The sequence below is a fragment of the Gymnoscopelus braueri genome, assembly GCF_963280865.1.
Source record: "Gymnoscopelus braueri genome assembly, chromosome: 16".
Taxonomy (NCBI): Eukaryota; Metazoa; Chordata; class Actinopteri; order Myctophiformes; family Myctophidae; genus Gymnoscopelus; species Gymnoscopelus braueri.
The window spans coordinates 14,293,722-14,311,632 of NC_137616.1; the positions used below are offsets into that span (position 1 = coordinate 14,293,722).

The window sequence follows — 17,911 nt, forward strand, 5'->3', positions numbered from 1 at the left end:
TGATTCTGATTCTGATTCTGATTATGATGAGATTCTCATGACCCTGTGTTCTATACTGTATCCTGTCCTGGAGGATCTTTGGGGGGGGAAAAAAAGACAGACTCTGAACCCCTTGCCATGGCCAAAACAAATACACAGCAGCTAGCTCTCTTGGTAGGGTGGGGGGGAGGGGGTAGGGGTTTGACGTTCAAGGATTTTAATTTAAAGGACCACTTCACCCATTTTCAACCTATCTTCATATAATAGGTCCTCACTAATGCTCATGATAAAAAGAATAATCTGCCAAATGATGATGTCACTGGTAGGTGGTTTTCTGAAGTGTCCACAGCCCTCCTAGGAGACACAGACCAAGTTTTTTTTTTAGTTTTTTTACCATTTTATCATGACTATTAGTGAGGACCAATTATATAAAGATTTAAAATGGGTGAAGTCGTCCTTTAAATACTAGCAGCTATACTGTAGATCATTGGTTCTCAAAGTGGGGTCCGGGGACCCCCAGGGGTCCTTGAGGGAGTTCCAGGGGGTCCCCAGCTAAATGATGGCTAGTTAACCAAATGGACCCTGATGGGTCTGTAACTCAGAGAGTGTACAAATGGAACCAAATCCATTTGGTTCCATTTGTACACTCTCTGAGTTAAATTAACATTGATTTTACAATGTAAATTGGGGTCCCAGAGATAGAAATTCCATTAAATGGGGGTCCGTAGCCTAAATGCATGTCAAACTGGGGGTCCTTGAAATCAAAATGGTTGAAAATCACTGCTAGAGCCGTGAAAATCTTCTCTTATGGGGGTCCTTGGCATATATTTTCAAATGGGGGTCCGCGGGCTAACAAGAGTCAATTTGGGGGTCCTTGACATGAAAAAGTTTGAGAACCACTGCTGTAGATCCCCCTGCCAGTCATTCTATAGAGGCATGAGAATGAGAGGTTGAGGCTCTCTCCCCAATACAAACTCCCCAAAACGTTCACAATCAATCAATGAATAGGTTAAAAGTCTATATAGAGGCCTTTTTCCCCCTAATATAGAGAATGCGTGACTACATGGTCACACAGCCCATGGGACGAAGGAGAGTGTTGACTTTGGACAGAATTCCAGTGTGGAGCCAACTCCTGTTTTTCTGCCTGATACCCGATATATTTGTTCAGCACTGTATCCTGGAGATAGAGGCTTATGGTCAGCACCATTATGGTGACCGATTATCACACATTAGAAGGGATGTTATATATATCAGGCTGTTAATTAACCCATTATAAGACCGGGAAAGCATCTGTGTCATTTTTTGATTTCTTTGGCTATTCATAAATAGCATATATACAAGCTCATATGAGCTTGTAGATCTGCTATTTTTGAAAAATCGTGAAAATGTGTGCAAACCTTTGAATTTATATTTTTTAAAGCGAACATTTGTAAAATATTTTGCTCCAGGGACCCCCAGAAGCAAATATTGGAGTTACAAATGTTCGCTTTAAAAAGTATATATTCAAAGATTTGCCAAAGATTTCAAGATCTTTCAAAAAATAGCAGATCTACAAGCGGGTGAAGCGGCTATGAACTTGTATATCTGCAATGTTTTTAATAGCCAAAGAAATCTAAAAATGACACAGATGCGTTCCCAGTCTTAATGGGTTAACTAACCTCACTAACGTGACTGTTTTGAAAGAAACGGTTCTTGACATGTTTCATAACATGAATAATAGTTCATGATGTTCTTTACTTTCATTCCAGCAATCATATTATTTGGAATTAACCACTTTAACCCTATTATACTTTATCGTACATCAAACAGCAAACGCACAGCGCTATTTTTACCGGATGACGTTCCACCTATTCTTTCAGAATGCCCAGAATCGGGACCCTAGAGAGGAGAGTTTATGTGGTTAAAAGCTTCAATTGGTCCAGCACTCATTTACAGAGATTTGGACCTTTTCCAGTCTCTGTACTGTTTTGTTGCATAAGAAACACATTGCTGGCTGTTGATGAATTATGAACAAATCCAGTCCCTGGATAAAACATTGGGCTGTGAGATACACTTACTGTAGTACACTCACAGGAAAACCGAGAGAGAGCTACAGTATGTAAACTTGTTGAATGTCATCTTTGTTCTGCCACTGAAGTGGGCACTTTGAGAAGGATCACTGAAATAGTTTGCATTGCGGAGCGAACTCATTAGGACAGAAGGCCACATAATGTCAGTTGTTTCAATTGCCATGCTTGTTTAACAAAGTGCATTAGAATGTGGTCCCATTCAAAGTAGAATTGTTCAATATTTCAGCATTACTCAAAGGGGGAACATTCACTTGAAACTTTACAGCTGTGGGTACAAATGCTAAGTCTTTTGTGGGGTTCAGTGATTTAACAAGTCCTTCTTAGCACAGAGGGGATGGGATGGGGGTGGAGGTGATATCATTACGAGGGATTTGAACACAGCTGACGTAGTGAATAACTGTACTGTATATATCCTGTAGAGTAGACCATCTGCTGCATCCTGTAGTCCTGTGTTCTGCTGTGTATACACACTGCAGCTGTTTCACCCGTCACTGAGTGTCACACAGCTAATTGCTGCAGACCAACTCAAAACTCTTTCAAGCGTCTTTTTGCAAATTGCAAACAGGACTGGAGCTGACTCAGCTGAGTGGTTTTCCCATAATCTACTGTAGTTAGTGGTTTATTACTGCTTTCTCACCATTTAGATCCAGATTAATTTTTTTTTAATCCAAACAATAATTTCAAGCTATTGATTGCTTGTAATGTTGCTGACCTATAATAGGAACTGAAACTTAAATTGCTCTGGAAAAGAATGCCATCTTAGATGACCTGTAGATCTAACCTGTAAGCTAACGTCTGTAACAGACGGGAAACGCCTTTCCATTTGGTACATCATCTGTTAGAACGCTAACATGTTCACATGGCAGGTTGACGTACTCAAGACTCGATACTGCTTGTGATAGATGGGCCTGCCGGTGTGTGTGTGTGTGTGTGTGTGTGTGTGTCTGTGTGTGTGTGTGTGTGTGTGTGTGTGTGTGTGTGTGTGTGTGTACGTGTGTGTGTGTGTGTGTGTGTGTGTGTGTGCGTGCACCGTGGGTCAGGGCAGGGAGACCACAGGAAAAGAGGCTACTATACAGGAAGAATCTGTGCCGGCCGTGTAAGCCTTGGACCATTCACAGGATGTTTCACATTAGCCGGCCCAAATGTGAAAGGCATTTCTTTGTCTCACGGTCCATCTGAAAATAAATCAAAGGAAAATATGCCTCACAGCCGGGCATATATCTCTGGAATGTTCCAGCTACGAGCCCCGTTCTAGACGGCACAGCATAAACGTCCAATTGAGCAGAAGAGGACAAACATGGGGTTTCTTACAGGCGGACAGAAACAAAGTGGTATTGTGCGTGTCTTTGAATGGGACTGCTTTCAGAAGTTCAAAGATGTATTTGTGGGGTGGAGGCGGAGGTCAGGGTTCTGAACTCTGACATCACACCACCCGCGCCCCTGATTTATACTTGGTTGGTGCGCAGTGTCGCGCAACGTAACATAGGCAATCTACAAGCTCACAGCTTGTAGGCCTGTTTCGTGCGCTGTTCTGGTACGCAAATAAGTACACTGTTACTCAGGCTCCAGAAACTCCACCTCATAGCACGAATGTCAGGCAGGATATACATTTTAAACCGACATTTCGTAAATAGCAAGGGACTGCGGCCCCGGCACGGCAGTTCATTGTTTTCCACCCGTACACACTCATGCAACAAGAGTGTGTGTTTGTGCTTTCGTACAGCCACGAGTTAAACAGCAGTATGAGTCATCAAAGGGGTAATGTTCTGCACATATGGGAGGAGATGTTCTTACAGGATGAAGAACATCTTCCGCTGTTTACAGAAAACCAAAAACAGACCTTTTTGAAGTGATTCCAGGTGCCCATCTTTCTCCACCAGACTTGTGGCTGTCACAGCATATAACATGGTCGAAACACGTCACATCGCGATGCGTTTTTATTCTTGTAGTTTTGCAATTTTTTGATACTTTTGTTTTGTGTGACGGAGATAGGAGGTTTCTCCCCGACACCAACAATATACACACAGAAAAATAAAGGTGCCGGAACCGGAACCAAAACTGGTTCTTCAGAGTGATGCCATATAGGCATAGAAGAACCATTTTTGGTTCCAGAAAGAACCTTTCAGGGTTATTTGAAAGGTTCTATGAAGAACCCAAACCCCTTAAACCGTATAAACTTCGTAGTTCGAGCTTGTAGATCTGTCGATAAATGTCTGCCTATTAAGACACGGTTTAAGAGTTCAAAGGTTCCTCATAGAACTTTGACAAAAGGTTTTCTAGAACTAGGAACATGAAGAACCATTCACTAGATCAAATGGTTCTTTAGTAGTTGATGGTCCTTTGTGGAACCATATAGCCTTTTAAAGAACCATTGTTGTTCTGTGTGACAGTACTATACAGCATCAGTTCAACCCTCTCTAGCCTCTCAAAGTATGGTTCTATTTCTGCTGCTATTAAACACATTCATTTTTATATGATCAAAAAGAGTAATATCCTACCACAAATCCTACTATAAAATGAAGAAAACTCTTGCGTGTCCATTCTCACACGTTTTTCTCCTCAGTGGGTTGTCAATCTGACGTGCAGTGACTGACGATGCAGATTTTTCAGCCTTGAATTTAAGCTGTTTTATTAGCATGTTTGTGAACTCTGTGGCTCAATGAAGACTCTGTCTGTCCTCTTGTCCATTCACATGCATTTACCTCCTCAGAAAACCAAAAACAAGCTAATGGAAAGTGACTCCAGCCTTTTGCCTGTTACAGTATATACAATTCTGGTCCTTGTTAGTAACCTTGCATCAGTGCTTGAAATCCAATCCCACTCTGGCCAAAGTATGGTTCCTCTTCTGCTCTGTGTTTATTCTCATATGATCTAAATTAGAAAGAGTAACAAACGAGTATGACTTTAAAAGTTGAACCCATGTTTCTTTTTCCTTCCGTCAGGTATGTGGCAGAGGATATTTCCTTAGCGACAACAAAAAATGCCTGCCATGTAACTGCAAAGGCCATGCAGACTACTGTGAGGACATCACAGGCGTTTGCCAGGTACGTTTTTCCATACTAGACATCAACCAGGTCTTATGGCGAACAAATCATTTGATTTAATTGTGTGATTTGTTTTGGTCAGAATTCAGTTCACTTCCCAACTCTGTTTTACTTCATTTACTAGTGGCTAATAATGTTTTTGAAATATTAAATCAGAATCCCAATCAGTTTATTTGCCAGTATGATAGTTTTGTACATTTTCAGCAAACAAATGTTTGTCTCAACTTGACTTGCATTCATCATCTTTGGTTTGGTTACATCTTCAGATACACAGTAAAATCCTTAGCGTTATAACTCAACAAATCGTATGTGTGCATACTGTATGTATACATATATTATGTTCTATAGTTATGCGTGTGTAGAGAGAGAGAGAGACTGTGTGCAGTCTGGATGATGGATGCGCTTCGAGGCGTGTACATTCATGATACAATAGTTTTTTTTAAAGACTGACAGACGGACAAAAAAAAAGAATAATAATAATATTCTTGGTATTTATTTTTGTTGTTTTTATTATTATGATTATTTTGAAAACTATTGTAAATATATTAACCAAATGAATTAATTGTATGTACATATGCATATATATATATATATATATATATATATATATATATATATATATATATATATATATATATATATATATATATATATATATATATATATATGTATATATGTATATATATATATATATATATGTATTTTGTATTTTGTATACTTGTCCAAAGGAACTGAAAGTAGAACCGAACTGAACTGAACTCTAATAAAGAGTATACAAATGGAACCTTAATTTGATTCCCTTCATACACACTCTTCAGTTAAATGTCATTTTGCCCACATACACAGGACTGCAGGGACCACAGTGTGGGGAATTTCTGTGAAATGTGCGAGGACGGCTACACGCTGGCCGCTAGCCTGGACGGACGCCACACCTGCCGGCCGTGCGCGTGCCCTATCTCACTGCCATCCAACAAGTAAGCCCAGCGCTGTTGTTGACGTTAGTAGAAGCTCACTGCAGTGAGCAGTGTTGCCAGATTCTGCGAGAGAAACAAGCAACCAGGTCTAGGAAAACCAGCCCAAAAGAAGCGACTATGGGCCACATGAGCACTTTAACATATACATCAGCTATTTGAAAATAGCCGATCTACAAGCTCACAACGCGTCGCATCGCGACGCGTTGTGAGCTTGTAGATCGGCTATTTTCAAATAAAATCTTGCGGGGAAATGATAATAAGCAGATCTGGCAACCTGGCAGTGAGCTGTGCGTCAGGCTTTAACATTCTGTCCCCTGTGTGTCTGGCCTAGCTTCGCGGTGCATTGTGACGGGGGAGGTGCCATCCTGCGATGCAAGTGCCAGCAGGGCTATGCCGGACATTTCTGCGAGAGGTCAGTGTTGACAGGGCTTTGGAACGACCCGGTTGAAATTAAAGCCATTGCACCAATAAGGCTCTCTGGTTGCACACTCAATGTGAAGTCTCAACGCTGTGCACACTTTGATGTGGGCCGATACTGTGTATTTCTCACTTGAAACAAAGACTAAGGTCTCTGGTCTCCTACCGTTCCCGAGCCATGTGGCCCGATAGGCAGTGAACTTGTAGATCTGCTATTTTCAAAAGATTTATACATTTATACAGACCAAAAGTCAAAGTACTAAAATGTTTGAAAATAGCAGATCTACAAGCTCACAACGCGTTGCGATGCGACGCGTTGTGAGCTTGTAGATCTGCTATTTTCAAATAGCCTAGGTATAAAATAGGGTTAAAGTGGTTAAAGTATGTTTTATAATGTAATCATTTATACAGTATCTGCAAATTAACTAGTAACTAATGTTTTCAAATAATTGTAGTGGAGTAAAAGTACAATATTTGCCTCTGAGATGTAGTGGAGTAGAAGTAAAAGTACTGAAAATTGGAAATACTCCAGTAAAGTAAAAATACCTAAAAATTGTACTTGAGTACATGCACTTACAGTAGTTACTTTACACCACTGGCTTTAGACAAACCAAGGATCTCTGTAACATCAGCACCACCCTGAGCCCCAACTCACTCTTCTTCCTCCAGGTGTGCTCCCGGTTACTACGGCAACCCGATGGTTATCGGCGACTCCTGCAAGCGGTGCGACTGCAACGGTAACTCCGACCCCAACATGATCTTTAACGAGTGCCACAATGTGACAGGCCACTGCCAGAACTGCTGGGGCAACACGGCGGGCGCCAACTGCCAGAAATGTGCCCCGGGTTTCTATGGCGATGCCATCAGCGCCAAAAACTGCAGAGGTACGTGCCACTAATAATGAACATTACATGTTCCTCCCTAGATGTTACTCACTGGACAAAACATCCAGGGAGAGGACAGAAATAGATTGGTATTGTATTGTATTATATTAGCAATTTACATTTTAGACTTTTGAGTGATGCTTTTATCCATTTTGAGTCGCTTAGCCTTTTACAATGAGTGCAACTAGGGTTCGATTTGCTGGGTTGAAGGGGGTTAAATCTATTCCTCTGCTATTGATAGCAAATTGGTTATCAATGAATTGCCCCCTGGTAATTAATTTGTATCACTAATGGGGATATGTCTTATAACTGGGTCAGACTGTATTAAATATATACCGGGGAAATGTCGACTGTCTGATATGTTTGATAATACTGTATCACAATTTAAAGGTTCTATGACATTCATTCTCACTTTTTTTATTTGTTATGTTTTTTGGGGGGTTTTATGACCTCAATTACACCCAAAAAATCTGAACTTTGAACATACAGTGGATTTTCTGTGGTCTGGGGTTTTCTGAATAATTAGGCTGAAAAGTAATCTGAGCTTGGCCCTTCGGCAGTGAAGTCACAGCCCATTAATCCCGCCCACTCTCCTCCTAGCCCCTCCCCTCCCCTATCCTTTCCTTTGGGGGGGGGGGGGGCGGAGCAGAGGCGATGATTGACAGGCAAAATCCCTCAACAGCGACACCCGCAGGCAAAGATTTGTTTTTTCATTGCAGTTGAAAAGGCTTTAGAAATGTGAGAGAAAAACACCTGCCATGGATCAATGGAGTGGAATTTTTTGTTAAAACTTTTTATACACGTTTGAAGGACCATGACAAAGACTTTTAATGTGTGGTAAAACTGAACGTCATGAAACCTTTAACATTTTAATTGAAAATACATGTCATTTGTCATATGAAAAAGCATATAGAGCTTATATTGCAAGTAAAGGTGAAGTAAGGTCATGGCTTGGTCGTATACGAGGCTCTAACAATTCCCCTTGTGTGTCCTAGGTGTAATAGGGCCCTAAGCCAATCACAAAGCCATGTATAATGAATGCAGGAAGGGTCCTTATAGTTTGTTGACACAGTTGGGCTGACTGGCTGCTGAGGATTCCTGTCAAGCTCCACTGACAGCAGCTCGGCATTCTTGGAGGACAGTACAAGACAGGATATTGGCTCATGTTACATCATTTTGGCATCAGCGAGCGAAGGAGTGGAATGAATTTGTGTAAAGCTAGTGTCATAGTATTGCAGGGGAAAAGTAAGAGTATCAATAAACGCTACAGTATAGTGGGAATCAGATTGTGATTATCATTTTTGTTCCAGATATGGCAATGGCAATTATACTTTCAAATGTTAACAATTATGCAGCAAAAGTCAAAAAGTCAAAAAGCCAAAACATATTTTTCTTTCTATCAATTACACACCCCATGAAGCCTTGAATTCAAGGAGACCTTTTTGTTTTTGATGCATTCCTGAGCCAATAATTTGATGACGGGTGTAAGGTGTATTTCCGGTAGGAGACTCAAAGAGTCTCCTTTGAGCTCCTACCGGAAACATTAGCATATTTCTGCCGGTAATCAAATTATTGGCTTAGGAATGTGACAAAAACAAAAAAAAATCCATGAATTCAAGGCTTCATGGGGTGCAGTAATTGATAGAAAATACGTATTTTTTTGGGTGAACTACTCCTTTAACCAATTAAGACCAGGAACACATCTGTGTGTCATTTTTATCCAAAATCTTGGATTATATATATTTTTTTAAGCGAACATTTGTAAAATATTTTGTTCCAGGAACCCCGATAAGCAAAGATTTGAGTTACAAATGTCTGCAAAAAAAAAAAATCTGCTATTTTTGAATAGCCAAATAAATCAAAAAATGACACAGATGCGTTTCCCGGTCTCAATGGGTTAAGAATACCTTGGGTACAAAACCTTCACACTATGCATTAGAAAAACAAAAAAGGGTCACAATTCAAGATCATGGATGGATATCCGGTGTATGTTTCAAGTCACCGCCGTGGATACAAATAACTCCTATACTCATGTCTCATAGTTTGACCTCTCAGTCACTTTCATCTTTTGCACGTATCCTGTGTCTTTTCCGCAGAGTGTATGTGCAGTAAGTGTGGGACGGCCTCATGCGATGACAGGACCGGAGTGTGTCACTGCAGGCCTGGCGTCACGGGACGACTGTGTGACCAGTGTGAGGTGAGACAAACTCAAGGATAGGTCATAATCTCTCACAATCATGTCACTCCATGGGCTTTGGCATTCTTTCCGTATAGATTCTCAGCAGAGGTTTTAAGTTTCAAATGTCAGCCGCTATTTCTTGAAATCAATGTTATGTGAAAGAATCAAATCATTATTAGGAGGTGTGGAGGGGAGTGGGTGGATGTCATTAGTATAGGGTTCGATTTGCTAGAGGTGAATTAATCCTTGTGATACCCTCCCGGCTCCACTAATACATTTTTAATGCCGGTGAGGATATGTTTTATCCCATGCTTCTGATCAGACTGAATTAAATACACGCATTTCCTTTTGGACTGTCTGATAGGTTAGATATTCATGTTTGATCATATCAAAATATAACAATTTAATTAAAAAGGTTTCTTAACGGCAAATATTAACAAAAAAAAAAACCTTAATTTGTCAAAATTGTTACAAAATTCTCAAATGTTTATTTGTTATTTAAAAAAAATCTAAAATAGCACATCTACAAGCTCAGAACGCATTGCAATGCGACACCTTGTGAGCTTGTAGATCGGCTTTCTTTTTGCTATTTGTCATACAACGAAGTACCGTATATACTGTAGGAATTAAGGGATTAAGAAAATGTACCCCCCCTCAGTTTATTTACAAATCAAACCCTGCTTTGAACTTGTCCACAGGGGGGGTGAGCCGCCAATAGCGTATCTCCAGTATCAAATATGCAACACTATCAGCAGCCTATCAGAGTGAGGAGTTAATTAGCTGTTATTTGCATCACAGCTCATAGCAGCCTGATGGTGAGGTGTCACATCATCGCCTGAATGGTGATTAATGAGACACACATTTTTGGGTGACAGAATGCTTCTGGACCGCCTCCAAAAACCGCTCAACCTTGACTGAAATTAAACAATTGTTTAATGAGATCTCATGGTGTGTGTGTGTGTGTGTGTGTGTGTGTGTGTGTGTGTGTGTGTGTGTTTTGTCGTGGTCATTTTGTGTAACCTATAGGAGGGCCACTCGGGTTTCTCCAGCTGCCAGGGCTGTAGGCGGTGTGAGTGCGGCCCCGCCTCTCTGAAGCCCACCTGCCACCCCCTCACACACAGCTGCCAGTGTCGCCCGGGCGCCGGGGGACGCTACTGCGAGCGCTGCCTCCCGGGACACTGGAACTACGGCCCCTCCGGCTGCCACAGTGAGTCACGTTTCTGCCAAAACATGTCACTGTAGTCACACAGTAGAATTATGGTGTTAACTCTGAGATTGTAAAAAAAACTGACCCGTAAGAGCTGCAAGGTTTCCTCATTCTGCTTTCCTTTAGCTCCTATAGCAACACCCCGAGAACATTTTTGGCCTTTAATTATCCAGGAATAAATGACAGAGCATGGATTTTTACATTTCTGTAGTTGTATTTATTCACACCTGGAAGGCTGCCTGATAAAACCTCAACCTTCTGTTGATACAGCATAGCCAGTGGCGTAGCGGTAGCAAGCGATGCACGGGGAACCCCATTTACCGCACCGGCTATCTTTTTTTCTATTGATTAGTCACCCCATGGTGACATGGATATATATTTTTTTTTTTTCGCATTCCTAAGCCAATAATTTGATGACCAGCGGACCGGTAGGCAGCGGTTCCGGTAGGAGACACACTCTCCTACTGGAACCGCTGCCGGTCATCAAATTATTGGCTTGGGAATGCGACAAAAACAAAAAAATATCCATGAATTCAAGTCTCCATGGGGTGACTAATCGATAGAAAAAAGGTCAGTTTGGGGGTGAACTATCCCTTTAAGTGGTTAAGAAAATGTACCCCCCCCCCCAAATCGAACCCTGCTAGTTATCAGCCTACATGGGAGTAGTGGTGAATTGGCATCACATGCTATACAGTAGATTGTATCTAGGGATCAAACATGTCAAAAGTGATGCTTTCCATCTCTGTTCCCAAGAAAAATGACGCCCACCTAGACCATCAGTCATAACACTTAGCACACAGATAACGTTTTCCCAGAGAGAGAGAAGGAAGGCTGTGGGCCTGCAGCCCCCATTCCCACACCCACACTATCACAGTAGTAGTTTATGATGTCAGGTTCAGGCATCTGCACAGAGCAGCTAACCCAGGGGCCACAAGAGCTCCCGGTGGACGAGGGGATGACATCACATCACACGCGTGCGCACACACACTCTCACACACACACACACACACACACACACACACACACACACACACACACACACACACACACACACACACACACACACACACACACACACACACACAAACATGCACTCAGAGCACGGCACAGCTGCCAAAACCAATGCAATCCCACACTGGGGATACACAAGACAGATGTCCGGGGCCTCACTGCCAAAACACCATCCCTGGGTCTTCATATAGCATGATCGTTTGCACTCAGCCCATGTCCAGCTGACAAAGTATTTGGGCTACGGTCCAGAACTTCCCATATGTCCGTCCGACCTTTGTAAGTTGAAGTGCGCTTGTGTGTGTGTGTGTGTGTGTGTGTGTGTGTGTGTGTGTGTGTGTGTGTGTGTGTGTGTGTGTGTGTGTGTGTGTGTGTGTGTGTGTGTGTGTGTGTGTGTGTGTGTGTGTGTGTGTGTGTGTGTGTGTGTGTGTGTGTGTGTGTGTGTGTGTGTGTGTTCCTACGTGCAGAGTGTGACTGCCCCACTGGCCATTGTGACATGCACACGGGGGAGTGTCTACCAGAGGCTGCGACAGTAAACCTCTGCAACATCAGTAAGTGGGTTTACTTATATAGCCACAGCAAGGACCTCGTTACCATGTTGTTGTATGACAGCAAAGTAACTAGTAACTAAAGTTTTCAAATAATTGTAGTGGAGTAAAAGTACAATATTTGCCTCTGAGATGTAGTGGAGTAGAAGTAAAAGTATTGGAAATTGGAAATACTCGAGTAAAGTTCAAATACCTCAAAATTTTACTTGAGTACATGTACCACTGCATGGTGGAAGGTGAAAACCTCAAAACAGTATCCGCGTCATCACTCCTTTCCCCCATGCTTTCAGGTTGTGATGAATGTATCTGGCACCTGATTGGAGACCTGCGTCTGTCCAATAAGACTCTGGACCAGCTGAGGGTCAGTGTGCTGAACGTCTCCACCGGGGCTGCTGCTAACGACAGGCTCAAGTACTACAACTACACCGCTCATAGGCTGGAGGTAATTACAATTCAAGTACTAGCACAGCATACTGTATATTATACAGTGGTTCTGAAATGTTTTCATGTCAGAATTATATGTGTATTTGGCCACGGACCCCCCCCCCCCCCATCTCAAGATATTTTGTTCCAGGGACCCCCAGAAGCAAAGATTTGAGTTATAAATGTTGGCTTTAAAATATATATATATATATTGAAAGATTTGCCCCCCTGGTACCCTGCCAGCCAGGACCCCTGAGGGTCCTCGGACCCCACTTTGAGAACCAATGCTGTATAATACAACGGCATACAATATTATACATTATAAAAGCATACAATAGCCAACTGGATTTTGTATATTTTCCCTGTCGATCACCAATTATCCATACAACATGCAATATTTACAGTGAATGTGATGATTGCACAAAAGTTGAATGTCTTGACTATATATATATACCTCTTGATACCTCTTCCTTACATCTTCCTGCACTTTTCCTTCTACTCTCACCGTTTCAAATTCGCCTTTGTATTATTTTCTGATTAATTCCTTTTGGCACAGAACCTGCTCTTGCTTTGCTCTCATATGCTGCTTTCACACGGGCAGATACAAAGACACAAAAATACACCGCATATTTGTCGCTCCGTCGCTTTGTATCCGTGTTGCTCAACACGGTCGTTGACGTCATCAAGCGACGCATCATTGGAGCCACAGTTGTTGTTTTGTATCTTTGTAGCTGGAAGTTGAACCCAGCTCAACTTGACTTTGTATCTTTGTATCTTTTATAGCAGCTACAAACGTGGGATGTTGCTTTGTCACCTTCATGCCGCTGGCTTCCATTGAAAATTAATGGTAGACTGTATCTTTGTATCTAGCCCGTGTGAACGCAGCAATTGCTCTGGTTGCCGGGCTGGGAGGAAGGAGCAGCAAGGCATCTTCTGTGATGAAGAGTTCAGCTGTGTTTTTATGATGAATTCATTGACATATCTCACTTCTTGCTTTGTGCCCAGAATCAGTCCGTGGGCTGGAGGAACAAGTCCTCTGTGATGCGGAGCCAGACTGGAGACCTGGAGCACGCTACGGAGGCCGTGGTGTCAGACATGAAACATCTGGTAGACATGGTCAGCAAAAAGCCCTTTGTCTTTCATCTGTTACTCACGTTACACGTTACACTTTGAAGGGCAGAGTCTCCATTGAGACTCTGCCGGTCATTGGCTTAGGAATGCGACAAAAACTAAAAAATCTCCATGAATTCAAGGCTTCATGGGGTGTGTAATTGATTGAAAAAAAGTCATTTTGAACTATCTCTTTAAGACAACCACATTTTATGGGCACGCTATTGTTTTTGAACATTGTTAGCATGTTAGCAGTGCTATAGTGAAAGTCAGCGGGATTTGAAACTCTTTCCCTCATACTGCTCTAATATTTACCATTACTACACAACTACTACTATCTTATGGAAGTAAATAGAGAGAAAGTTGCATTATCATTATCTGAACTCCAGTGAGAGTGAAGTCTATCCAAGTCGTGTTAAGACTTTTCTCTGCTGACATTAAGAGATTTTTTGAAATAATTTTAAATGACCTATAAGTTATTTTTTACAGGGTTAGTAGTGTATGCTTACCTTAATGGAATATATGCTACTTACACTAACCTAGAGTCATAATAAAGTAATTCAGTAATTTAACTCACCTTTCTAACATTTCTAAACAAACAACATGGGGGTGTTTGTTGGTTTGATGTCAGATTTTTTTGCTGCACATCGTATCGCGAACCGAAATCTGCAAGCTCACAATGTGTCGCATGGCGATATATGTTGTGAGCTTGTATATCTGCTATTTCCGGTGCGTGACACCGGTGCACAGCTATCTATTAATCAGGCTTGAAGTCATTGATTTGTGTGGGCTATATACTGTATGGTCATTGATTTGCGGTTGGTCTGCTGATGTTCCAGGAGGAGATAGTGAAGAGCCTGAGGGACACAGTGGTGGAGGAGACACTGCAGAGTCTCACCCTGGCTGACAAGCTCACCGCAAACCTCACCGCTCTCAACTACCTCATAGAAGGTACTAGAACGCAACACATGTACGCACATGTAACACTTATAGGCAACCCTTCACAGTATGTATAGTCATTGTAACCTATGAATAGCATTATAATAATATGTATGCATGCATGCATATGCATTGTACTACCTTGTTTTGTTCTTGTTTTATTATTGCTTTGTTTTTATGTACAACCCATTGTGATATTTTTGTGATATTGGACTATACGTTAATACACTGAAATAAGTCCACTATTAAGCATTGTCACTGAGTTTTTGCTTGATTTGAAGTTGTTTGCTGCCTGCTCATGTGCGGTATGTGTTTGTATCTGTGTCTCGGTCTGTGGTTTTGTATGTATGTGTGTGTGTGTGAGCAGATATGATCCATGAGTGGGAGCTGTACAGCATCCACCAGGAGGTGGACCCAGAGATGTTGCGTCGGAACACAGAGATGGCCCACGGAATGCTGACCTGGATGAGGAAACTGGACCTCTCCCCGCGAGGGCCCATCGCCACCACAGAGAGTGCTGAGGCCCATGAGCGTGAGGACACACAAAATATATTTATATAAACACACAAATGCACGCACACACGTACACACACACACTGTATAGCCCTGCATGAGGCCCAGAAGTGTAATTTCTCCATTGACTTTTAGGGATTCCCCTTTGGATGGGTACAGTAGAGACCCGGGTTTGAATCCAGGTGGTCCCATATACTGTATAAAATATGAGGACATTCCATTGCTGTGCATTTATTTCCACCACATATTTCCTCACATACAGTATGAAGCTCTCATATGGACCACTGATGTCTTCACAAACAGGTCGTGTTATGTTCAAATGCATGCACGCCGTTGCATCACGATTCTGGGGGAAACATTTGGCGAACATTCGACGAAAATAGCAGATCTACAAGCTCACAACTTGTCACCTTGTAGACCGGCTATATATTCGGGGAAGAAATGAGTTGGATAGGGAACAAAGGAGGGGAGTACAGCCCCCTGGGGGACCCTGGTCAACTGACGTATACAGTATAAACTATAGAATTTGAGTGGTTCAGTAACATGTGGTGTCCTTCCAGTGCTGACACGTATCGTTCAACTGGCGAAGAAGCTGAACGCCACGGACAAGCGGGTGTCCCCTGTGAAGGAGGGCCTGTCCAGCCACACCGCCAAACTGTCGGACGCTCAGACCCTCCTCCAGACAGCAGAGAGCCACGTGCAGGAGGCGGAGGACAGGAACAGAGCCAACCTCTTCAAATCCCAGAGAAATGAGGTGATTGTCCCATGACCCCTCCTCTACTTTCTTTCTTGGACCCCTCCCTCATTATATATACATGGGGTTTTTCAGTCCGTGGACCCCTTAGCTGAGAAAGAGATGAAGCAAGGACCCCCACCACATTTTTTCATAGATTTCATAGATAGCTTCATTGAATTGTTTGACACACATGATCTTTTCTATTAATATGTTGGATTCATGCTAATATGTATTTTCAGACCTTTTAAACACTCAATATTTAGTCAACTTGACCGTTGGCTCTGTACTTGATCTGGTCTTTTTCCCTCTACACTGACTCTCAGTAAATAGCCGATCTACAAGCATCACACAAAGATTTGGCGGAACCCCTGTCAGTGGCGTACCCACTGTAGAGGCAGGGCAGGCGGTCGCCTGCCCAACTAAGATCTCGCCTCCCCTAGAAAACCTGAATAATCCGAAAATGTGTCATGCGTGCTTAATGTCCTCAAAGTCACGCATTCAACAAGCTTTGAACTGAGCAGAGATAATGGCCAAAACATCTTGAAAACGCCAACTTTCGACGGTTTTCGATCGCCGATTTTCGATTGAGTTGAAATGTCTTTTTTTTTTGGGGGGGGGGGGGTTAATGGTGGGGGTGCCAAAAAAATGTCTCGCCTGCCCTAAATGTAATTCCTGGGGACGCCACTGACCCCTGTAGTAATGCTAACCGGACCCTTCAACAGCGGACCCCCTGTTGAAGACCTCTGAATCTGATATATAACAAGTGAAAAGTGCATGGAACCTGTAATGCGGGTGAATTTGCTAAATTCCGCAGTGGGGTGTGGAATTTGAAAAATAAGGGTTAGGGTCAAAGGTTGAAATGTTTTTACATACTCACTCTGTGTTTCTCATGGCATCATCATTCTCCTCTCTCTCTCTCTCTCTCTCTCTCTCTCTCTCTCTCTCTCTCTCTCTCTCTCTCTCTCTCTCTCTCTCTGACTCCCTCCTCTCTGCCCCCATACTATTATCACCACTCGCTCTATGTTTGTGTCAAGTTGGTTTCATTACTATACGGCTCAGAGAGAGAGATAAGCATCCTGTTCAAGTGTCCAGCAATGCTTTCACCCACCGTGGAGTGTGATAGTGTTGATTGCCTCCTTTTTTGGCGTTGAACGGTATGCCCTTATCTCCACTCATAATGCTCCAGTCAGGCTTGATTTGTGCCTGATCTCAGGGAGGCCAACCGGCTCCTCGAAAGATACAAAGTCTGACCCCGCTTGTATGTAGGTTATAGCGCGATTCAGGAAAAGTCTGGCAGGAAGATATGGGTTGTTGTTCCCAGAGCATACCAGAGCAAGTCTTATTACCCGCCGGGGGCACTTAGGTGCTGAGAACAGAAACACGGAGCCAGCTGTGGGAGGCTGTGGGGGTTCTTGGGAGGCCCGAACCAGCAAATAGTGCAACCGCACATTTTGTTCCCATGATGATAATATCCAGAGCAGCAAACACCCAGAAATATTATTACTGTACAAAGGAATCTGGTTTATCCCCCAAAACTTCAGGAATGCAGTGCGTGCGTGCGTGCGTGCGTGCGTGCGTGCGTGCGTGCGTGCGTGCGTGCGTGCGTGCGTGCGTGCGTGCGTGCATGCGTGCGTGCGTGTATTGAGGGAGAGTGCATTATTGTTGTCATTGTCAGCGGTGGAAAAGGTACTCAAATATTTTACTTGAGTAAAAGTATCAATACTGCAATGTAGAAATACTCTGTTACAAGTAAAAGTCCGGAATTCAAAATGTACTTGAGTAAAAGTACAACAGTCAAAATGTACTTAAAGTACCAAAAGTAGAAAGTACTCATTATGCAGAATGTCCCGTTTCACAAGTTGTCAAATGTATAAAGATCTT

At 42.6% G+C, this 17,911-nt stretch overlaps 1 protein-coding gene across 1 annotated transcript in view; it reads left to right on the forward strand.

The window, feature by feature from the left end:
* lama4 (laminin, alpha 4) overlaps positions 1 to 17,911 on the forward strand; it is a 50,512-nt gene that overhangs the window by 5,831 nt on the left and 26,770 nt on the right. The window contains exons 2-13 of the mRNA XM_080453133.1: positions 4,991 to 5,092; positions 5,939 to 6,066; positions 6,398 to 6,478; positions 7,153 to 7,367; positions 9,464 to 9,564; positions 10,573 to 10,753; positions 12,229 to 12,312; positions 12,600 to 12,751; positions 13,738 to 13,848; positions 14,682 to 14,793; positions 15,149 to 15,313; positions 15,855 to 16,048. Coding sequence (XP_080309259.1) covers positions 4,991 to 5,092; positions 5,939 to 6,066; positions 6,398 to 6,478; positions 7,153 to 7,367; positions 9,464 to 9,564; positions 10,573 to 10,753; positions 12,229 to 12,312; positions 12,600 to 12,751; positions 13,738 to 13,848; positions 14,682 to 14,793; positions 15,149 to 15,313; positions 15,855 to 16,048 — 1,626 coding nt within the window. The remainder of the gene's footprint in view (positions 1 to 4,990; positions 5,093 to 5,938; positions 6,067 to 6,397; positions 6,479 to 7,152; positions 7,368 to 9,463; positions 9,565 to 10,572; positions 10,754 to 12,228; positions 12,313 to 12,599; positions 12,752 to 13,737; positions 13,849 to 14,681; positions 14,794 to 15,148; positions 15,314 to 15,854; positions 16,049 to 17,911) is intronic.